This window comes from Podarcis melisellensis (assembly GCF_964234715.1).
Source record: "Podarcis melisellensis genome assembly, chromosome: 1".
NCBI classification, from domain to species: Eukaryota; Metazoa; Chordata; class Lepidosauria; order Squamata; family Lacertidae; genus Podarcis; species Podarcis melisellensis.
In genome coordinates this window covers 82,971,123-82,994,422 of record NC_138528.1, presented here as the reverse complement: position 1 = coordinate 82,994,422, position 23,300 = coordinate 82,971,123, and the positions used below count along the sequence as shown (strand labels likewise).

At 44.6% G+C, this 23,300-nt stretch overlaps 1 protein-coding gene across 2 annotated transcripts; it reads left to right on the top strand.

The window, feature by feature from the left end:
• The first annotated feature begins 653 nt into the window (after positions 1-653).
• LOC309364926 (protein farnesyltransferase subunit beta-like) lies at positions 654-21,407 on the top strand. 2 transcript variants are annotated; one of them, XM_081902946.1, is made up of 12 exons: positions 654-854; positions 7,440-7,504; positions 8,534-8,606; positions 9,170-9,261; positions 11,597-11,743; positions 12,620-12,703; positions 13,691-13,777; positions 13,968-14,097; positions 15,082-15,214; positions 17,065-17,176; positions 18,187-18,301; positions 20,456-21,407. In XM_081902946.1, exons 1-12 carry the CDS (start codon positions 732-734, stop codon positions 20,564-20,566), a joined length of 1,272 nt encoding a protein of 423 aa, XP_081759072.1. In that variant the 5' UTR covers positions 654-731; the 3' UTR covers positions 20,567-21,407. The 2 variants fall into 2 exon arrangements, with proteins under 2 accessions (XP_081759072.1, XP_081759071.1); XM_081902945.1 differs by lacking the exon at positions 654-854 and adding an exon at positions 959-1,120.
• Positions 21,408-23,300: the final 1,893 nt, after the last annotated feature.

Genomic DNA, 23,300 nt, shown 5'->3' with positions numbered 1-23,300 from the left:
TCCACAAGTTCCCTAGGCCTACTGAAGTCGCGAGCAATGCAGCACTCTCAAACCGGCAAGGAGACTGGCAACAAAGCACAGTCATGGTAAGTAGGAGTTCAGTTTTCCATCTGGAGCCACCGGAGAGCAACTCTTCCCACACACCACCTGTCGACGCTGGAAAGGGAGAATTGCCTTACAACAAGCAGCCTGCCTAGAGATTTCCAGGAGCTGTTGTCTGCTCAGCTCATTCACTCACTCGCTAACGCAAGCAAAAACGAGCTAAAAAGCAGGGCAAGTAACTTGGGAACCCACTTCCCCTTTAAATAAACTGGTCTGTGAAGAGGGAGGGGAACTCCCTTTTCATGCCGCATGGACAGCTCTAGTGCCTGTAGTTAAACTGGTTTGAAGGATCCCTCTCGTGTTTCCCCCAGCCCAGGGCGCATTGCGTCAGAGAGAGAGGATTCCCGCCTGGGATCAGAGCGCCTAGCAGTCGCTTGCCGCATCTGAGGCACATTATGAGAGCTGAAACTGGCGGGTTAAAATAGGCGCCACGTGGGGGCGGCAGCGAGTTGCCGACGCTACCGCCGGCGCTTCCCAGCGCGTTTGGGCGAAGCTGCTACAGTATATAAGTAATAGAGCAGCGCGCTCGGACCTTTCTTGCCTTCAGCGAGCCGCCGTAGCCGGGCTTGAGCACACTGCCTCTCGGGCTGCCAGCCTCAGTCGCGCGGGCTGAGCGGCTCTGTGGGATCATGGCGGCCGCCGCTTCTACCCAGCCCGTCGCCGACAGGAGACGCTACCGGCGGGGCGGCACGGAAGCGGGCCGGGAGAGGCTGGAGGACGACGGAGTTCGGACCCTCACTTCAGCTGAGCAGGTGGGGCTGGGAGCCGCCCCCTCTTTCCAGAGAGAGGGACTACAACTCCCAGGGTGCACTTCGCGGGCGTGTGGCTACAGGGGTCCGGTCTGCTTCTCTGCACGGGCGGAGAGAGAACGATGCCCCGGTGGCCGCCCTGTAGATCCATTGTGTTCAGCACAGTGAGAATCTCCAGGGTTGCGGGGTGGGGCTTTTTTGAGGTATATTATCTTGTTAGATTTGGTTTAGCCTCTACTTCTCCATGTGCCGCCTTAAGTCCATTTCAGGTAGCCCATTGCCCATGGAAGCTGATGCATTAATATGCTTAAGTCGCTTCTGGAGGCTCGCCTAGTCCTCCTCTCCTATGTTTTTTTGCCATTTGTCCGCTTCCCATCTCACACGATGGAGTTCCTTGTCTGCACACGTTGGAGAACCGCTTTGCACCTCCTCTTTTGTTGTTTGAAACCTTGTTAGAGAATAACTGTTAGTGGGGAAACAGGAGAAAAACGTGGGTGTGCTGCTGGTGTTCCTCGCAGTTTGTGAATTTGGACCCCACTTCAAAACTCGCCCTACCTTTGGGGAATCTGTAGATTGGGAAAAAATGGAGATTCAGGGTGGTTTTAATAGTGGTGTTTCCCCATCTCCTTCAGCCAAATTTCCCCACTTCCAGCTCACACCTATTTGTAGTTATAGGCACACATCCTATTCATATCCAGAGTTTACTGTACCCCTGCAACTTTTAAGTCTGCCTATTTGTTTGCTAACAGAAGTGGTCTTAGAAAAATATATTACTGAACTGTACCTATTTTTTAAAAAGCACAAGCAAGGTAACAATGGTTATAGAGAGTGCTGGGTTCAAATGATAAGGGGTTGCATCCCACACCAGTTCCCTTTCCACTAGCAGCTATCTCACCACCCTTCTTACCCAGTTCTGTCATGGACACTTTTATCAGACTCCCCAATCGTGCCGACAGATCAAGTAATTACAACTAGAATCCCTTTGTGGTTCTTTCCTACGTAAGGTCAAGACTGAATTGAGAGGTGCACAGTGACAATGATGTGCATGTCTGTGTCCTCCTACACAGTTTGGTGTTCCAGTACTTAAATTTAGAAATTCAGTGGTAGTGAAGAACACTGAATTTCTAAATTTAAGTACTGGAACACCAAACTGTGTAGGAGGATATTGCTTCCATAACCTTAAGCAAAAAAGTTGTGAGGACTGATACATTTGGAACCAGGCAAAGCTTTAACATCTTTGGAGATAAAAGGGCTAGAATGTTAGTGCTTCCCAAGCTTTTCTATCTACAGTATTCCTTTAACAATTCAGGCATAAGTATTTTGAGGGAAAGAGAAGTGGCTATTTTATACCACATCAATATTATAAGCCTTAGTGATTAAGCATTTATTCCTGCCAGTGCCTAATTATTGTGATGCTTAGTAACTTTATGCGTTTATAAAACCTGTTTGAAATTTGCATGGTAAGCAGTTCCTTACCTGCCTGGCTTCAGGTTTGATTACGGAGCATTGTTTGCAATGTTCAGGGGGAAAGTAGCCTTGAAACTACATTACCTTTGAAAAGTCAATGTCATACTGTGGAGGATGATGCTTCTAAAACAGCAGATAATGGGAAGGCATCATCCTGATGTACATGTTTTGAGTGCTCATGAACAACAAGTGGTGAAGAGATAAATGGCTTGAACTCATGGAGGAGCAAGAACATAGGCTTGGAATTCAAAGATTGGAGACAGAAGGGCTGCAAGAAACTATCAGGACTCAGAGAGAAGGACTCTGGTGATCAGCAAGTTACAAGGCTCCATAGGATAACTGTTCAAAGTATGCTAGCCCCAGGTCCTCCATCATATAATATGGTGTGTGGTTTTTTAAACACTGAACTAAATGTAAGGCTACATCTTTCTCAATATGTAGTGAAACACTCAGCAGTTTTGTTGTATGTGTGCTGCTGTGTTTAAGAAAGGGCAAGCAACAAACATAGCTGATTTACCAACAAACAAACATGGCTACCCCTGTGGAATCAATCAAAGGCATCCTTTCAATCACATCACAATTTTGTTGTGTTAGTAAAACGTGTGGAGCAATTTACTGATATATTTTAAGCATTCAAGTCAAGTTACCTGCTGAAAGGTCTCTGTAATTCAGTGATTATATCTGTGGTTTGCTCTCTGTGGAAGACATCTTAATTATTGACCAGGAGGGGATAAAGAGGGTTGAGCTTTAGTTAGTAAGGCATATCTATGACATATACAAGTTCTTCTCAGTTTCTGGAATTAATCAGTGAGAGGAAAGACCTCTACCTGCACTTGGGCTGACTGTTCTTCAATGCTGGTTGGACAGTCATCTGACTTTGTCTAAGGTGACCCATATTTTTAAGTGGAAAATATGATAGGTATTGCTAGGCCTGCTCCCTATGGTGATTGTGTGGTAAGACCTGCATATACTTTCCCTCAGAAATATAGATGGCAAAATGGTAGTAATCCAGTAGATTTTTATGTTCTTATGTTGTACACCGCCTTGTTGCATATATTTTATGTAGTATTCAGCTCACAATATTCACCAAGTCCACTGGTAGACAGGACAGTTAAAAGTATTCCAAAGCTGCAAGTCTCAAACCACTTGTTCTGTTAACTTCATTAGGCTAAAGCCTGTCATTCATATTTCTGACATAATACCATTGTGTTTTTTAATTGTGCAAAAGTTGGATGGGCGCGGCCAGGTATGCTCCTTCATAAGAATTGAGCTCTTTGGCTCAGGAAGACAGGCTATAGAAGATAGAGATTTAACAAACTTACTTGTGTAAAATCAGAGCATAAATAGATAAGTAGTGTTGGCCAGACACAGCTGAGTAGACACTAATAGTTATGATTTTCCTTTGGTTTGCTTGGTTGTGTAAAAGAATTATGCAGTAAATCATTTCCAGTTAAATCATGGGAATGACTATCCTAGAGTTTATTGGACTTAAATTATCCTTCTACTGGTTTTAATTAAGTCCTGTTAGTCATGGAAATACTTCATTCTTTGAAGTTCAACTGTCTGGACAATGAACAAATTATGATTATTTATAAATCTTGCTTAAGCGATAGTGTTTGACCATCTTTTTCTTGATGGTCATGGTTTCTATAGCTGCAAAGCTGAGCGAAAGGAACTTATGTAAAGTTACTCAGTTGCTTAGTTCGTTTGACCCTTTCCCTTCCAAATAGTACTCAATCCTTGAGAGAAGCTCTGAAATTGAGGGGAAGCCAACTGCCTTTCCTAAGGTTCTGGAAAGAAATTTGCTAAAGTCAAAGCATATGTGGATGGCAAAATAGTTTTGTATTAGAAACTGAATGCATTTGCAGATAGGTAACCGTGTTGGTCTGCCATAGTCAAAACAAAAAAAATTCCTTCCAGTAGCACCTTAAAGACCAACTAAGTTAGTTCTTGGTATGAGCTTTCGTGTGCAGATACATACGTGTATCTGAAGAAGTGTGCATGCACACGAAAGCTCATACCAAGAACTAACTTAGTTGGTCTTTAAGGTGCTACTGGAAGGAATTTTTTTTTGTTTTGAATGCATTTGATGTGCTATACTAGGCTGCATTCAGACCATACATTTAAGGCACATGAGTTCCCCCAAATAATCCTGTGAGCTGTAGTTAAAAGTGCTGTGAATTGTAGCTCCAGGAGAGGTAAATCAGAGTTCTCAGGATTCTTTGGGGAGATGTCATTTGCTTTAAACGTATTGTGTGGATGTAGTCTTGGATTTTGTGGCCTGCTTCTGATTTTAGTTGCACTTGCCGCTTTCCACTGTTCAGACCAAAGCAGCTGAAATTACAGTCATCCAGTAAACATGATTACTAGTTGGACTTTCTTCCTTGCTGGAGGCCTGAGACATCCCTGAGGGGTGATTGCTGCTCATTATCTCTGCCTAGAATCTGACCTTTAATGGAGAAGACAGCACTTTTCAAATCCGAGACAGTGAGAAAACATTAGATACCAGGGCAAAAGAGCAGGAAAGTGTCAATTGAGACTTTGTGGCCCCAATTAAGGTGAGCTGTGGAATAAGGATGTGAATGCCAATGTGGAGTTCTTTGTTCATGTAGCCATAGAGTAGGAATACAGCGTGAGCTGGTCAGAGACCTCACAGATTTCCCTGTTCTGTTGCTGAGCATTTAGTGCTGGCTTCAGCTTAGCCTGGCTGCTTTGATGCTTTAGGCAAATTATTAAAACTAAGGGTGTTCATGCACACACCTTGCACTGATTCTTCAACTCCTAGTTCCTAGAACCTTTCCTCACCTATTACACCCAACCTTATGTTGTGTTGAGCTCCTTCCTCTCTGTCTCCCCTCCGCCTCTCTCAGTGAGCCTGGTTTCTAATGACTTCCTCTCCCCCATGCATGCTTCATAGCAGTTCCCTTTCTTTTGTTGGGAGCTGGAGCAGCAGCCTCTTAAGAGAAGAAGGAGAAATCAGGAACCCCGTGGTTGTGTTTAAATACCCTGCTGCCATGCTTCACTCCTTCTTGCACTTCTTCCGCATTGTCTGTCTTTCATTAAGCAATTCATTTATTTTATTTCTATGCCTCTTTTCACTCATACAAATCACAAAGCCGCTTACAAATACAGTGGTACCTCGGCTTTTGAACATCTCCGTTGATGAACATTTCGGTTTACAAACGCCCTAAACCTTGAAGTAATTGCTTCGGTTTTCGAACACGCCTCAGAAGTCAACTATGCCATGCGGCTTCTGCTGAGTGCAAGATCCTGAGGCTTAGCTGTCGACTGTTGCATCCTCGGTTTTTGAACGTTTCAGAACTCGAACGGTCTTCCGGAACAGATTACATTTGAAAACTGAGGTACCACTGTAATAGCATAGTAAAACATCCCAATTACAACATAAAGCGTACAAAATAATTTAACAAATCATCAGTAAAACAACCACCTTGTATGAAACACTATTAACAAAGCGACTTAAAAAATAGGCTAAACAGCACAACCACAAGAAAAGTTATATTATAAAATTCACAAAGCATTGCAGCACTCACAATCCACAAAACAATGTGAACATTAACAAACTAACAACCAAAACCCAAACTAAGCACTGTTGAATTCACACACACTCTTTCTCCATCCCCATGACTCAGACTTCCACTCAGTTCATCAGAAGACGCATACACATAATGCCCATGGCAGCAACTGCGTTCTGAAGGCTTCCAGGGCGCTGAGGGTTGGAGGGTGGGGCAAGGCAGGTGGAACAAGTTCTTGCCTTGTCAGCAGAAGGTCCAATCTCCTTTAAGATGCTCCTTACTGAAGTGGTGGTGTCTCACAAATAATATAGCAATGCACAATGTCACTGTGTTGACAGACAGTTATGGCAAAGGCGGCGGGAAAACTAAGCCAGAGCTTAGCTTAATATATATTAGCATGGCAGCAGTAAGTTATTAGCCTGCAAGTTTCTCATTCCATGGCGAAATGCCCTCCACTCACTGTTGCCAGTTACTCTCTCTTTCTCCATACATATATATTTATAGATGGAACAATGCACTAAAAATGACTCCATTCTATCCAAATGGAGTGCCTCGCAACAAGATTTTGCAAGTGTTGTGTCCTCTGCTGCCTAAATATATATATGATCTAATCTAATGTTTCCTATCATACCAACTATTGATTTTGCTCCCATGCATTCTGTTTGATGGTACATTTCACTTAGGAGATGGGTGGAGGGCTTCATTATGTGTCTTGATTCTAGCTATGTGCTCTTAAGGGTGCTAAACCCCACAGTGATTCTTGGAAAGTACCTGTGGTCAACTCCCCCCACCCCACAAAGATCAGCCTGGGTTGTGCATACTGTACAGTGCTACATGGGTTGGGATGTCCTGGGAGCAGAAGAGCTGCATCACTGAACCACAGGCACATAGGAAGTTACCTTAGACCAGGTCAAACCATTGACCTATCTATCTCAGTGCTGCCTAACTTAATTTTAGACTAGAGTCTTTTTCCCGGTCATACCTGGAGATGCCAGGGATTGAACATGGGACATTCTGCCTTTCATCTGTGGCCTTTCCTCACAGGCAGCAGTTGTGTAGATGTGATATACTAAAGGAGCTATAGCTTGTTATTTGTTACCATCCACTCCTTTTACGAGCTTCTGTGTTGTTTTTATAAAACTGGAGCAGCAGCAGCCCTCTTGAACTCTGACACCCTTTTAACAATTACTTACAGCTGCCGTAGACACTTTTCTTCTTGGCATGCCTTGCCATATTGCTTCATTTGTGCTGTGATGGTTCTTTCTTAATAGTGCTGTCTTCTGAGTGCAGAGGGGTTCTTGCATTCTGATTTTTACCTGTCGTGTTTTTATGTTTAAGAAAATATTTTGCTTTCCTGTTACATATGCTGCATTAAATGTGTCCAACTCTAATGTTTTATTTTGATATTTTGTAATGTTTTGGCTTACCTGTTAATTTACATAGTAAATTGCTTTGGGACCTTTGAAAAAAGTGGTGTAGAAATTATTTTAATAATAATCCTAATAATAAATGCTAGCATATAGTGTTTTCTGCATCCTCCCCACCCATAGTTATTGTACCTCTTCTTTGTCCCTTTAACTTGTTGCAGACAAAAGTAGAAGATATAGTCCAAGAGGTCTTTGATGCTTATAAGACAAATCATCATGATGCGCAGTAAGTTATTGTATCCATGCAATCTTTCCTCCACTTGCTCCGTATTCTTGTTTGACTGCTGATTTATATACCCCATCCCACATTGCTCAGGAGGGCCCTCAACTTTCTGGAGAGGCTTTTGGGGAATGGGGTATGTGTGCAGGTAGCTGCAATAGTGAGGAAGTACTGGGTGACTTTCCTGTGAACTGCCTTCCTTTCTCTTAGGATTCAAGCAATGCCTTTATATAGAGTTGTGGTATACTCATGTTTACAATACTTTAGATGGTTCTGGTCTTTCCATCACAAAATGGATAGTGCTGAGCTGGCCCCCATGCCTGCTGGTTAGCATTGGAAGGAAAGCCTCGACTGGCACAAATGGGAGCTTTTCTTCCAATACGCACAGCTAGGGTTGCCATATTTCAAATTCCAGACAGAAGAGTTGTTGAGCTTTTTTTTTAGTTTTGCCCAAAGTTGAGCTTTTTTTGGCATATGACAAAAAAGTTTTCCAGACATATGGCAACCTTACCCACAGCAGATGCAGGGGTCTGATCCCCTTGCCAGGGGCCCGGTCCAAATTGGCTCCTTGCTCCTGCTGTTTACCTAATAAAAAATAAATAAAAACCACACAATTGCTGTTGTGTGAATGATGTCACTTCTAGTTTGGCCTTTAATTTTGAAAAAGATGTCTCAGGAGGGACATGATCACAGGTTTATAAAATTATGAACAGCGGCTTCCTTTCTCTTCTCATCTTTGCTTAAATGTCTTGCGTGTTCTCCCTGATCCTCCCATCTTTATCAGCTCCTCCTGGGGGCCTTTGCTCTACAGGTATCATTCTTCTAGGAATAACTTAAGAATACTTCCTCTGTCAATCCCATCTGCACTGTTTCCCTCCTGTCTCTCTCTGCACTATTACCATATGGACTTCAGATGAGATTTCCACTATCCTGGATGGTTTTAAAGGAGGGTTAAACAAACACACATGGCTGTAGAGCACTTACGTGGCTTTATGACTCTCTGATCATTTGTATATCTTTTGGTCTATCCTTCAGGTTTGTTTTGCAGCGAGAGAAACACTTCCACTACCTGAAGAGAGGGTTGAGACAACTGACAGATGCCTATGAGGTAATCCCTTCTGGCTGAAGGAGTTTGTACTGTTTCCTTCCTGCTTATATTCTGTTAGTGGACAAATATTTGATGGTGGGTTAACATGATTATGGCTCATTATCCTCCTTGCTTTTTCAACAGCTGAGGTTTCTTTAACTTTTCTCTGGAATCTGAGGTATCAAGGGACTTCCTTTTCCTGTCTCACTGAGGGGCACTTTTGTAGGCCCTAGAAACACTGGCTGCGTTCCCGTTGACCTTGCTAAATCCATTTTCTAGGAGCCACTTCACTTGTAGTGCTGGCTCCTCTGGGGTTGAAAGCTAAATATTTGTTACCCGTGTCTTTTGCTCTGTCCATTTGGTGATAAATGAAAAGAGGTTCTCATGTTAGCTTGGGATTGTGCGAATAATGAAGCTATTCTTAAAGAGGTATGTAAATTCCCTTCATAAATTGGTGTCCTTTATCCTTCTAAACCTCTTACTTTCCAGTTCTGATTCGCCTTCTTTGCCCTCCTTTCGTTGGGGTGTAACAAATGCAGTTGTGTCAGTCATGGGTTTTAACAGCTGTCGTTTTCTCTTCCAAGTGTCTAGACGCCAGCCGCCCGTGGTTGTGCTACTGGATCTTGCACAGTCTTGAACTGCTTGAGGAACCCATCCCGGAATCTGTAACTTCAGAGTAAGATTTGTTTTATATTTCACTTCCGTTCCTGCAAAACACTTTGCCATTTATTCCGAGCATTGTCATTACATAACTGCTGGGAGTCGTTGTTGAGAAGCTCAAAAATTATGCAGGCGGCTTCTGTTGATGTCTCGGAAACCAAAGATGATCTTTGGGCAGAGCTTTGAATTATGTGTTTTAAGGACTAAGTATAACCTGAAAAAACTTTTGCTCAACTTTCTGACTTACAAATTATTGGAGAAATTAACTTCCAGAAGCTTTCCTTATCTTTGCACAGTGTGTGCCTCTCTGGGCTGACCTCCCAATGTCCCTGCATGATGCATAAGAGCATTTTTTTGAAATACAACAGTGCATTGTCTTTGCTCCAACAATGACCTCTCAATAGCTTTTCCTCGAGTAGAAGCTTTTGGTGCATCTTGTGATCAGCAAAGATGGTGGCGGTAAGAGATCAGCTTCAGCCACTAGGAGAAAGAAACACATTCCCTGTAGGGTTTGAAAATCTGTGTCTGCAAAAGAGTGGTGGTGGTCAGGAGAGAGAAGGTTTTTTTGCATTTGAAAGAAGTATTGGTTGCAAAATGCTTTTCAAAGAAGAGAAGTTTTGCAATTTGTAAGGAGAAAGAGGGAAAATTAGTAAGCTTGAGTTGCTTTCTGCAGCCAAGGAATGATGTGTATAATGAATGGAAAAGCAGGATTGTTACTGGATTGTAGTGGAGACAGTCATTTTCACCCAGGAGGAGTTGGGTTGAGCAGAATTTGAGTTGCACAATTTTGGGAAATGTTGAAAAAACCTTGTTTTTGTGGGGGGCGGGATTGGAATGAATTTTTTTGGGGAAATTGTAATATTTTTAATACTTTTTAGCGCCCTTTACAGATTTAAAGTCACTTTGTTACTTTAGGAACATAAAATGAGTTATGTATAACTTGGTTATACAGTGGTGCCTTGCAAGATGAAAAGAATCCGTTCTGTGAGTCTCTTCATCTAGCGGTTTTTTCGTCTTGCGAAGCAAGCCCATTGACGGATTAGCGCTATTAGCGGCTTTTAGCGGCTTAGCGGATAAGCGGCTTAGCGGCTTAGAAAAAGGGGGGGGAGGGGAAAAAACCTGCAGGAACTCGCAAGACATTTTCGTCTTGCGAAGCAAGCCCATAGGAAATTCGTTTTGCGAAGCACCTCCAAAACGGAAAGCTCTTTCGTCTAGTGAGTTTTCCGTCTTGCGAGGCATTCATCTTGCGGGGCACCACTGTACATTAAATTATCCTGATTGGTATTTCAAAAGTTCAGATCCGTATCCGGGAGCTACAGTTGCTGCGAAATACAACCATTAGGGAAAGGAGTTTCGTTCCTTTAATCAGCATGTCCAGAAGGCACTCTGGATGCTGTTTTGCAGTGTTGTTGCCACCTACAACAAGATTTGTTGTAGAAGAGTAGATTTGCACTTTCTGTGGCCTGCCCCCCTTGGTCTGGGGCTGGATGTGTTGCATTTCAATGTGTGACTACTGCAATTGCATTGCAAACATTTCCATAATCACATATATTGTGTGTACATTGATCTTAAATTAAAAGACTTGTTGTGTGTGGGGGGGGGGTTCTCAGTGCTTCTTGTTTCTTAATAAGTAAAATGTAAATTACAGTAGGTCATTAAACGATGCCCCAAATCAATATTTTAAGGGTGTGGAGAGACAAACCCTTCTTTGATCGCAAAGGCCTTCCATGTAGGCAGCTTCTGTCCCGAAACAGATCAGGGGGAGAGCCTGGGAAAGGGCGCCTGTAACAGACTTTTGTGTATATTGGGATTAAAACAATAACAAACAATGGAATAGCATGGCAAAAGCGGAGGAGAATGCTTGTTCTGCTGTTGAGATTCAGCTAGATGGCTCTGGTGAGAGAGAACCTTCCATAGAGTCCAGGGGGGCCTTCGTGCAAGTCCAAGGCGTTCCTTGCTTTCTGCTGATATTTTCCTCTCCCGCTGCAGTTTTTCTGTACCTCATCCCACTTGTGATTATTGGTTGCAACTTCTGGTGTTTTGGGGGATGTATGTGGACACAGCTGCCAAGGGAAGTGTGAGAGCCTCATTATTTTACTGGATCCAGCTTCTCCAGATCCAACCCAATTCATTTAGTGTCTGAGTTGTACATTTGCTTCATTTCCCCCTTCCTTCTGCGCAATGAGGCAATGGACTGTAGTTCCTCTGGCGCAGTGTCAAACACTGCTGCTAGTATAAGAGCTGCGGTCCTTATTTCTTAGCCCGGGAAGGCCCTGTGCTGCTTGTTTTGTGTTTAAATGCTTCTTGCTTATAAAAACTAAGCTTGCCCTTGGTCTTTCCTCTGTGCCTAGTGTGTGCCAGTTCCTGAGCCGCTGTCAGAGCCCCAGCGGAGGTTTTGGAGGGGGACCAAACCAGTACCCACATCTTGCTCCAACGTACGCAGCCGTCAATGCTCTCTGCATTATTGGGACTGAAGAGGCATACAGTGTTATCAACAGGTAAAATCGTGGGAGGGACCCCCTCCCCTCTGCTCAGATCCAAGATATTAGGTGAAGCCTGAAGCATTCTTGACCAATATCTGCCAGTACAGTCCCCCTCTTCAGCCTTCCTACTTGCTGAAGAAGAAAGGTTAGCTGGTAAACTGGACTGGTGGCCCTTTCCCAACACAGCCTTTGCCACAATGTGCTGCTTGGTGTCTACATCCACCACACTGCCTCCCGTCCACTTGTTGGTAGCTTCCTTTGCTTTGAATCAAGGAGAACAAAGCTCTTCTTGACGCTCAGGCCTCTCTTGCACTCCAGGGCTAGAGAAGGGTTAGCTCCATATTTAGAAAAAAAGAGTCTAGGTGGTTAGTCCAGGTTCATGTTTCTAACCAGGGTTCTGCGAAACCTTTGGAGTCCACTTTCATCGCTAGGCATTCCAATGTACACCTCAGACACATCACTTTCCCACCTTGCACTAGCCAGGCGTCCCCACTCAGAGAGTGGGAGTGACCACAAGTCACATGCAGCCTGATCTAGTCCCATAGTGCATCATGTGACATCAGTGGTGAAATGGTCAAAAACAGCAGGGCAATGGAATAGCAGGTTTTACCTTAACATGAAAACACAGTGATGGGGACAAAGTCAGAAGAAGTTGTGGAACCTGCTTTTTTGGAGGTAAAGTTGGCGGGGAGCTCTTATTGGTAGGGAAAGGGGACTGGGTTGCCATAGGATATCATGACATGTTGGAGGGGTTCCTCAGCCAGCGAAGAACTGAAAACCCTGGCCTAGATGATCCTGAAGCCCATTTTCACTCATGTGGGTTGGCTCTTCCAGCATCTCACTTGTTTCCCCCCTCTTAATAGGGATAAATGTTCTCTATTGTTTTTTCAGAGAGAAGCTTCTGGACTATTTGTATTCCCTGAAGCAGCCTGATGGCTCCTTCATCATGCACATAGGGGGAGAGGTGGATGTCAGGTGTGTTGGAAATGTTTCAAGTATTTCTTTCATGTGATGCTCAGCAGCAGCTTTGGTTTCTGATGAAATTTTTGTAGCAATGCTGTTCGTAGAGAGTTTTGTCTTAGCACAGCAAGCATTAATCCTATTTTGTAATAGTATAGCTAAACTTCAGTGGAGAAATAAGATCCTGGCTTCTAATGTTAGGAAGATTATGGGAGCCATTATTTGCTTCTTTCAGCTGTAAGTGATGTTAAATATTCCTGGCTTGTCCCTCTAGGGGGCAGGAAAAGGCAGTCCTTGGCTGCAGTTCAAGAGAAGTGCTTGCATGTGGAAAGAATGGCAGACATGGCCAGAGTTTGTTTTGGTGCAGCAGATTCTAAAACTGAAGAAGAAAATCTTTTTTCAACTTGTACAGTGGCTTGCTGTGACAAAGCATTTTAAATGAAGCTCTGACTCTTCTTTCAGGGAAGAATGTAACCTTTATTTTTCTTCCCCTGGGATTTCAATGAATAATGTTGTGAGCAAGGCTTTTTCTGTCTTAATTAACAATATTGAAATCCGCTCAGTATCTTTCCGTGGCTACTAATATAAATCTAGGATACCAGTCCCTTGGTACATCAAGGAAGGAGAGAAATGGATGCACTGGGGTAAACTCTTCTGAATTTAGCTCCTGGTGTACCTTCCATTCTAATAGCCTCATCCAGAGTAATTTTATTTTAAAACAAACAAAACATGGTCTCTCTCCCTCCCTCTCCTCCCACCCTCGCCAACAAGCTGATTGCGTACATTGAGCAAATGCCTTCTCAGGGTTGCTCAGAAATTAAAACCAAGTCTTGAGTATACAATGACTTAACTTCCAAGTACTCTCTTTGTGACATTTCTACGGTCATGGCTGGGTGGATTGTGCAGTTTAATATGACTGGTGTCTCCCTGACAGCAGTAGCTCGGCTTGCATCATTCTTCATCCATGTGTAGAAGTTAAATAGTCTCATATTTAAATCTCAGGAGTGCGTATTGTGCTGCATCCGTGGCCTCGCTTACCAACATCATCACACCAACTCTCTTTGAAGGGACAGCGGACTGGATAGCAAGGTAGGAAAACACTTAGCTCTTGTTTGGCCTTGGACACCCAGTGCTTCTTTGGTTGCCAAGTTTGAGTGTGGTTACCTGCCCAGCAGCAGGAGTCTAGAGAACGAGATGAAAGATAATTGTTGTATTGTGGACAAGAAAACATATCCTGTGGTTTTTTTCTTCCTGTTTTTGTGTTTTGCTTTTGAATTAGATGTCAGAACTGGGAGGGTGGGATCGGTGGTGTCCCTGGCATGGAGGCCCACGGAGGGTACACTTTCTGCGGACTGGCAGCGCTGGTCATTTTGAAAAGTGAGCACGTCTTGAATCTGAAAAGCTTATTGGTAAGTAACCATTTGCCAGCCTGGTTCTAATTCTCTCTGTGCTGCTGTTTCAACATTCACTATGGCTCAGATCCAGAGCTCCCATGAGCAGACCACTGTTCATGGGCGGAGAAGTGAATTTTAGCATTCCCCGTAAAGCTGCTCCAGAGCGTCAGGGGACCCTTCAGAGCAGAACTGCGAGGGGGCACAGAGTAACCAGTGAAAATCCCTTGCCTCTTCTTCTGCAAATGAAGGAGCCCTTTTCCTTTGTGGAAGAGGCACTCTAGATGGAGCCTTATCAGTGCAGAAGGCACTGTCATAGCCATCACAATGCCAAAACATAGGATCCCACTGGCTTTCAGTATCTGGGACTGGGATTCCCCCTTTGCCCTGCCCCTTCCATTCTTATGCTCTCCCTAAAAGTGTCTGTACATTCACAGCACATATTCATAATTATTCCCTTGAGCTCTGCATTAATTGATTAAAAGGAAACATGTACCATTTCTAACATTATTTCATAATATCGTGAAACCCCATTTTGTCTGTAACTGTCTTTAAATACGGGCATCCCCCACTGATGCGTGATTAGCTGGCATGTAACCATGCATATGTGCAGCACCGGGAAATAAAGAAATAATTTGATTCAAACCTGAAATGGCAGGATCTCAGGGCCATTCATACGATAGAAACATGATCTCTTGATGTTCACCAACGTGCCGTAATTTCTCATTTCCAGTTTTATTGGCTTGCTTGGTTGCTTGTTTCCTCGTTTAGTTTAATTATCAAAAACCTCTTCATATTTTCCGTAGCAACCTGGGTATGTTAGGTTTTGCTGCAGGAACCACATGAAGCATGAAGGGGACAGGGGGGGGTGCCCTCCGACTCCCCAGACTGTGCTAGGGGACTGCAGTTGTCTGTGGCTCCCTCCATTGATATATCCGCTGGGTGTAGCAGGTCCTGTGGCTGCACTGAGCAATAGTGATGTTTGCTTTCTCTCCCTGCTAGCACTGGGTTACAAGCCGCCAGATGCGTTTTGAAGGAGGGTTTCAGGGCCGTTGTAACAAGCTGGTAGATGGCTGCTACTCCTTCTGGCAGGCTGGCTTGCTGCCTCTCTTACATCGAGCCCTGCATGCCAAAGGTGAGTCTGAGCACTGCAGGCTTGTCCACCATTCCCCAGGTATGCTGCCCCTCTCACTTGCTTCCTCTCACCCCCAAACTGTTAGATGTGGAGTGTTTCGTTTGAGGAGCCTAGCGTGAGCAAAAGACACAATATGTGCTTCACTGTAGCATTTGTATTCTCTGTCCTTGTGGAAACTAAAAAACAACAACAACAACCTCCCTTTCAATGTTACAGTAGAACCGGCATCAACATGTCATAGGATTGAAAATAACAAAGCTGTTGGGGGACCCATGAAAAATGTCATTGTATCAAAGAGTGCCAGTGCCATTCTTCCTCAGTACTTGCCCTCCACTCCCCCCCCCCAATGTCCCTCATTCATCTGCTTTTTCCATGTTTACCTCCCCGCACCTTCACAGCCAAACTTTCCAACTCCCCTTCACTTAACTACTGCCCTTGCAGAGATTTTGCGAAGCTGATGGGCAGCTGATGTGACAGTTGCACTCTGAGAGGAAAAAGGGACCCAAGCAATAGCTGCACTTTAATGCACAACCGTCACCCTAAACTGGGGTGGGGTTTTTTTTGGGAGGGGGGTTCCTGGGAGGGGGATTTATGAGCAAAAGGGGTGGATGCCCTCCTTTCTTGTCTCTCTCTCCACTAGATGCAAGAGGGCAATGTAATAGGTGACATTTAAATATATATATATTATAATGCACAATTGCTCCACAGAACTCTCTGCTTACAGATGTATCAGGGTATACCGTATTTTTTGCTCTATAAGACTCACTTTTTCCCTCCTAAAAAGTAAGGGGAAATGTGTGTGCGTCTTATGGAGCGAATGCAGACTGCACAACTATCCCAGAAGTCAGAACAGCAAGAGGGATTGCTGCTTTCACTGCGCAGCAATCCCTCTTGCTGTTCTGGCTTCTGAGATTCAGAATATTTTTCTTCTTCTTTTCCTCCTCCAAAAACTAGGTGCGTCTTGTGGTCTGGTGCATCTTATAGAGCGAAAAATACGGTAATTTAATTTTAAAAGGACCTACTCATCTATGGAAAAATTGGGTTGTGGTTAGTTACTAAGCAGTATATTCATGGCATCCATATGTACAAGGAAATCTCCAACACTTTCCTCACTTATTGAACGTACGGTGCTAGCTTGATGCTCTGTGATTTTAAAACTTCCCGAAATCTCTGGATGTGGCCAGTGTCAGAGGACCAGTCTGAAGCGATGTGGGGCATGATGGTTTGTTTATAAGCATATCTGTGCAGGGTTACCGGTTCCTTTGGCATACCAGCCCAGCATGTACCTAAATATCCCTGTTGCGCTATCACTGTAGGAACTGGCAAGAGTTTAAAAGTGACAATAGCAGGGAGCAGGGGTTATGTTGCTTTTAAAAGCAAAATGAAAGCACACTCTGCAACCTTCTTCTGTTGGACCTCAGAGCTGGAATACTAGCCAGATGAACCATTTTGCACGATGTAGGAGACAGTTTCAACACGCAGAGAGGAGAGTTCTATTCGCAGGATGCAGTGAATTTCTATTATTAGGTTAACTGCCTCAGCTGAACTCTGCCAGCACATGCTCCTTGCATGCTTCCCTTCCACCTTTCCTTGTTGCATCCCCTCCACAAGCTGCTGCTTGTTATCTGCTTGCTGTCCTTGCTTTCTCTCATTAGATTAAGGAACAAGGAAACGACTGCCCGATAGCGAAAATGGAAGGCTTCTGTGTGGACAAGGCCCAAAAGTGGGTGGCCATCGCTCCGCCCTTGCGAAGCGGAAGAAGGGAGGGAGTGCATTTGGTGTCTTCCTGTTGGCCTGCTCTTTCTCCAGTGGAAGTGTTAGCCTCTTACTGGGGTTTTTGTTCCTTTTAGGTGACTCTGCCCTCAGTATGACACACTGGATGTTTGACCAGGAAGCGCTTCAAGAGTACATCCTACTATGCTGCCAGTGCCCTGCTGGGGGCCTCTTGGACAAGCCGGGCAAGTGAGTGTTGGTCACCCTAACTGAGAAAATCTTTACTTGTGACTCAGCATACAGCAGGAATACCCATGACTGGGATTAAATTTACAAGCGGTTTTTTAAACAACAGAAGTACAGTGGTACCTTGGTTCCTAAACTCAATCCGTTCTGGAAGTCCGTTCAACTTCCAAAACATTCGCAAACCAAGACGCTTCTGATTGGCTGATTGGCCCCAGAAACAATGAAAACAGCTGAAACGGACATTAGGCTTCCAAAAAAAGTTTGCAAGCCAGAACACTTACTGTATTTTTCACTCTATAGGATGCACTTTTCCCCCTCCAAAAATGAAGGGGAAATGTGTGTGCATCCTATGGAGCGAATGCAGGGGGGAGGTAGGTAGGAAAAGCCCCCAAAAGCTGCACACAAGCTCCGCGCGGCTCTTGCAGGCTTTTCCTCAGGAGGGAGAAGGGACTGACGCAGCCAGTCAGTCTCTTCTCCCTCCTCGTAGAAAAGCCCACAGGAGCCGCACACCCTTTTGCGGGAGGTGGGGGTATTGCCATAGTCGCGCGCAGCCTCTCCCTGCCGGGGAGGTGGCACGCGGCTAAAGAGGCTGCTGCCATAGCCATGCGCCACCTCTCCCAGCTGGGGGCAGTGCCTCCTGCTGCTTCGCTAAAGGGGTGCTGGGCAGAGAGGGGGAGAATTTTTTTTTCTTGTTCTCCCCCTCTAAAACAAGGTGCGTCCTATGGTCCGGTGCATCCTACAGAGCGGAAAATACAGTACTTCCAGGTTTGCGGCGTTTGGAAGCCAATTTGTTCGGGAGCCAAGCCGTTTGGGAACCAAGGTACCGCTGTACTATAAGGTGAAAGAATGTCACAAAGAAGATGATTACGGGAAACTAATCTGGCACCCAACTTGGGGCTTTGCGTACCCTGCACTGAAACAAATGGAGATTTTGCCCCTGAGGGTGGCTGAGTGGAACAGTTGGGCTTCCAGTTTCTCACTTACCTCAACCTTGTGTATGTTTCTACCACCAGGTTCCGGGATTTTTACCATACCTGCTATTGCCTCAGTGGGCTGTCGATAGCACAGCATTTTGGCAGCGGGGACCTTCTCCATGAAGTAGTGCTAGGAGTGCCAGAGAACCGCCTGGTAAGCTATGCCAGGATGTGGCTGTGTTTGTGTGTGTGTTTTGTGTGTGTCTTAGGAATGAAACCAAGTGAAAGTGACACAGATCAGGAAGATGCCACTCTGATCCATCCCTAAATCTGTTCTATCACATTTCCCATATTTCATCAAATTTTTTAAAGGAAATCTAATGAAAATTGCATTTATTTACGTATTTAAATATGGAAATTGCCACAAAACTTGTTATTTCTGACCATATTTTCTCTCAAAATTTGAACAATTTTCTCCTAAAACACAAATGCTTTTATATTGCTATTTAAGCAGAGACGTGCATAACAAAACTGGGAGAACTGCAGAATCCAAAGGATAACTATGTTCTGATCTGCATCTTAGTCCAAGTGGTGCAGAACAAGTTAGTTCATAACAGAATTTCCAATCACATACTTTTGAATAGGTGGAAAGTAAGCTAGTGCTTTTGAGGATGCCATTCAGCTGCAAGTAAATCCTGTCTGCAACTCATAATCCTGGAGACACTAGTGAAAATTCAGTATGTGTGTTACAGCGGTGAATTGATTTCATTCACTTTTTTGCCATCTCACTGTGCACTGGTAATGGCAGCTTTCATTGGCGCCATGCCTTGGCATGAAGGCTGCTTTCAGACACTCTGGCTAGTGAGATAGGGCAGGGACTCTGAATCCCCTCCCTTCCCTTTTCACAGCCATGTTAAAAAGGTCTTCAGACAGGGCTGCCCTTGCTACTGAGGAAGGCAGGTGGTGACATTCCACAGCCAACAGGCCTCAGTATCCTGTTGCCTCTGCATCTCCATAGGCCTGCCTCTTAAAGATTAGGGTAGAAACATCTCAAATTTGGTGTGTGGTAGTTTTGGGTTTCCTTTATATTTTAACTCTTCTCATCAGGAAAGTGTGCCAGAAATTTGGCGTGAACCTTCCCCCTCTGTGACATAGCCAAAGGCAGAAAAGGATACCACACAGTGGTTAGACTGTGAACCACCCTGAGACCTCCAGATATAAGGCAGTATATAAATTCAATAAATAATAATAATAAATAATCAGGCAGGACCAGAAATGGTGTTTAGAGTGAGTGTGTGTGTGTGTTGGATGTTAGTAGCGCACTTGCCACGCCAAATAGTTTGTTGTTGTTGCAAGTCGCATGGTGGCTATGGATGCTTAATTTCACAGCATTTGAGATAACAGGGCTTGACAGGTTAGGAGGAAGGAGTGAGGTTTGGGATAAAGAGCAATGTGGATAAGGCAGAATAGGAAGTATAATGAAAGAGGGGTGCTTGCTGAGGCTCTTGTCTTTCTGCATAGGCAGTGTGAGCTCCAGATATGATTTCCTTTGGTCTGTGAGCTTTCAACTTCCCGTTCTCTTCTATGACACTCCATCCCAAGCCAGATTCTCCTGCTGTGTGGTATGCGTCAAGTATGATTACAGCCTTCAACTGTGAACTTTGCTTCTCATTGTGCATTCCTTATTCCTCTCATGGGGAAATGTCCCTCTTGCACTGGGAACATTTCGAAGAGAAGCATTTTCTTGTGAGATTGCCCCAGTGCTGCTATGCTGCTGCTGCTGCTGCTGCAGTGAATGTCTCCTCAGAGAGGCTTGAACAAGGCCAGCTGCAGGTTTGGGAGGCGGGGCTTGGCAAGATGCCCTTTCTGTGGAACCACCCCTTTCCTTTGTTGTGTCACTGCAACAGCTGGAAGGCAGGCAGTGATAAGGAACAAGCCTTACCTCCAGCTAGAGGGGAGGGCAGGGAGCCAGGGTTTTTGTGGTTCCTTGCTGCTGTTGCTGCTTCCCCACTTGAGAGGCAGCTGGGCTGGCAAGCAAGTGGTGGCACAATGGGAAGGAGCCCGGGGTTGGTGCTGAGGCCTTGGCAACTGCTCAAGGATAATGACCCCTTCAAAGTTGAAAATATGTGGATAACGTCTAGTAAACTCTCAAAAGCTACAGCGGAGCTGATGAAAACTTCTTTAAGTGGTCAGGATGCTGGGCTTCGGACTCCTGTAGCTCTATACATATTGCCATCAAATATGTCCTTAAATAACTTGCTTTCATTAACTTACCCAAGTTGACAGGCTTGGTTTCTCTTGCTATGGAACTGGTGAGAGTAGACACAGTTTCACCATTAATTCCTGTTTGTTTCCTTCCCTCCAACAGCAGCCTACGCACCCTGTGTACAACATCTCCCCCGACAAAGTGGTGCAAGCCGTGATGCACTTCCTGAAGAAGCCTGTTCCAAGTACCAAGGAGGAGCCTGTTGCTAATTGAGGGGGGGGCTGCTGCCCGGGTAGACACCGTGCAGTGCCTTCTCCTGCCGTTCAACGCATGGCACTGCAAGTCGTCTTGGCCATTGTGGGGGGGCCCTGGCCGTGGAGCTAACTTTTTGATTATTTTCAAACTGGGCTCAACTTTTGTGTGTGCATCTTTTGAGAGAGTTCTGCTAGCCATACCAAAACCTGATCAGTTTTCGGGACTTAGTAGCAGATTGGCTGTGTGGTGGCATACGGTTAGACATGCTGGCTGCTCATTTGCGTGGGACACACTCTCACCTTGCAAGCAGGAGCAGTTTTGGTTTTGAAACAATGCAGCATGTTAGTATCTTAAGCATCTGGCAAACCAGTCCTGTTGTTTCATTTGCACTATGCTAAGTATCTTGGGGTGGTGGGGCCAGCTTCCTAATAGGCTGATTACTGGCCTAGCCAGAGTTGGTGCCCTGATCCCATACCCTTACAGGCAATATATTCTGTCCATTTATACTCCCCGAAGCTATTCCAAGTACTGCTAACCAAGACATGGGACTCTGGCTTTAAAATGTAAGCATATTCCGAGTCAATAGTGTGCACATCAACACTGTATTAGTTGTGTGTCGGCTGCTGGAGCACATCCCAGGGGTGCTGTCTTGGATACCCCCCTTGTGTTAAGCTCTTTTCCATTATATAAAGTGGTGTTGAGGGTCTCACTCTGCATCGAGCAAAAAAGAGGCCACTGGCAAGATTCTGTGCAAAATTCTTCCCCTCCCTTGCATATTGGTACTAGCCTGCCTAGTGGCAGGACTGACAATGTAATAATGTTTGTGCATTTTATTAAACATAAACTAATTCCTTTCTTATTATCTGTCCAGTTGTGACCATTCATAAAACTTTTTGATGCAATTGTATTTAAGGTTTTAATTTGTATGTCTGCTAGGAGGGCCTTTTGGTGCTCGTCTGCATGTTTGGGAAGGAAATCACAACATTTTCCTTTGGGAACTGTACAGTTTACAATGCTTTCTCAAGGCATGCTTATTAGCGCATACTTCTAACCAGTGTCTTAAAGCCGCACAACACTTCTGTTGAAGCTAAGCAGCCCTGATATTGAACCCTTCCTGGAAACTATAGGTAAACTGAACTCTTGGAGGAATTACGGTGTCAAAGAGGTAAACAATCCTAGCCTTTCGTAAGCAGAGCAGACTAATACATAACCTGTAGAACTGCTGTCATCCTTAATGAGTACCATAGTAGCCCCAACAACAGGGCTTGAGATTTTAGCTCCATGCAAGTAACCGTGTGTGGTGAGAGGGGGGCTGTGTGCTTGCCCTGTGGTTGTCCCCTTGCAATGGAGCGAAAGTCTGAAGTAGGGAAGGAAGCTTGTTGAATGGTCACAGGCTGTTCCTCTCAGCTGGAACCCTGAATACCCAGGGCGGCAGCTCTCACCGAGACAGCCTATATGTGACCAAACATGCTTCCAACCTCCCCACAACATGTTAGATAGCATGGGGCAGGGTGATATTGCTTGGAGATATAACGGCTGGAAATTATAATTTACTTTTCAAGCAGCTGCTATTTGTCTCTTAATCTTGCGATGAATATAGATAACTGTTAAGTGGTATCGCCACTGGAGGAAGGCGGGAACAACATATTGGAAGGTATTTTTCCTTTGTTTGTTCCTGGCTCCTCTTTCTGCTCACTTCCTGTCCCAGCTCCTTTTTCCTTTTCCCGGCTTCCATTTTCAGCCTTTGGGAGGCTGGTACATTCCACTGACATTTCTTTTTCTTTGGCACACCTGTACCTTGAGCTGCCAAGCCAAGCCAGGCCCTGGTAAAATAAACACAACTTTGCAACCATCCTAAGCACATGTATAAAAGCAGCTTTGTGGGCCAAACTGGTACTTTGGGAGGAGAATTAAAGTGTGTTTAAACTGCGGAATGAAAATTGCCAGAGCTTGCAAAATTGCTAGTAGGATTGTGTGTTATGTGCTTTGATTCCATGCAAACACAGAAAAGCTTTAGAATTTGGTATTGGGTGCACACGTGAAGGCTGCAAGGATAGGTGTAAAATGGCTGGGCAATGCTTGGTGATATTTCTTAAGGCAGAGGGATACTAAGAGAATTTCAGGACATCAAGCGAATTTAAAGCTTTAGCAGCACGTGTTCCTACCTCTGATGCCTGAAAGTGGCATAAATTACAGCTGGAGGTGTTAGACGCACATTGATTTGGGCAATACACTACAAGAGTGTTCACAATCCAGCTTTCTGGACTCTGAATTTGAGTTTCTTTGGTGCAAAACTCAGCCCTGCCTACCTCTTCTCTTGAAGGGATCATGGCTTCTTCATTAAGACTTCAAAATCTTGACCAATCTGAAGAGAAGACACGCTGCAAGCTGCTTCCATGTGGGTGGGGGGAAGGCACTGAACAATGTAACTTCTTAGGTAGTAGTGAAAAGGGTGCTTAGGAGGCAGGGTTGCTAAAAGCAACTTCATTCCTCTTGTGGAAAATGTGATTTCCAGGGAGATGTTTATGCATATATAGCAAAGGTATGCTCTTATGGAAGAACTGCTGACTAGATAGCAATTACTAGAGCAGTGTTGCCATCCACTGCAAATTAGGGTAATAATAGGTTTAATTGGTAGAAAGCTGTAGAACAGGAATGGGAAACCTGTATGTATCCTCCCAAATGTTGAACTACAACTCCCATTATCCTTAACATTGGCTGGGGCTGATGGGAGCCCAACAACAGGAGCAAG

Excerpts from the sequence above, each read along its gene's own strand:
- LOC309364926 (XM_081902945.1), top strand. The coding sequence starts at position 974 with ATGCCCCGGTGGCCGCCCTGTAGATCCATTGTGTTCAGCACAGTGAGA. Across the intron at positions 13,778-13,967 it reads ACAGCGGACTGGATAGCAAG|ATGTCAGAACTGGGAGGGTG; the intron begins GTAGGAAAACAC and ends CTTTTGAATTAG. Across the intron at positions 15,215-17,064 it reads TCGAGCCCTGCATGCCAAAG|GTGACTCTGCCCTCAGTATG; the intron begins GTGAGTCTGAGC and ends TGTTCCTTTTAG.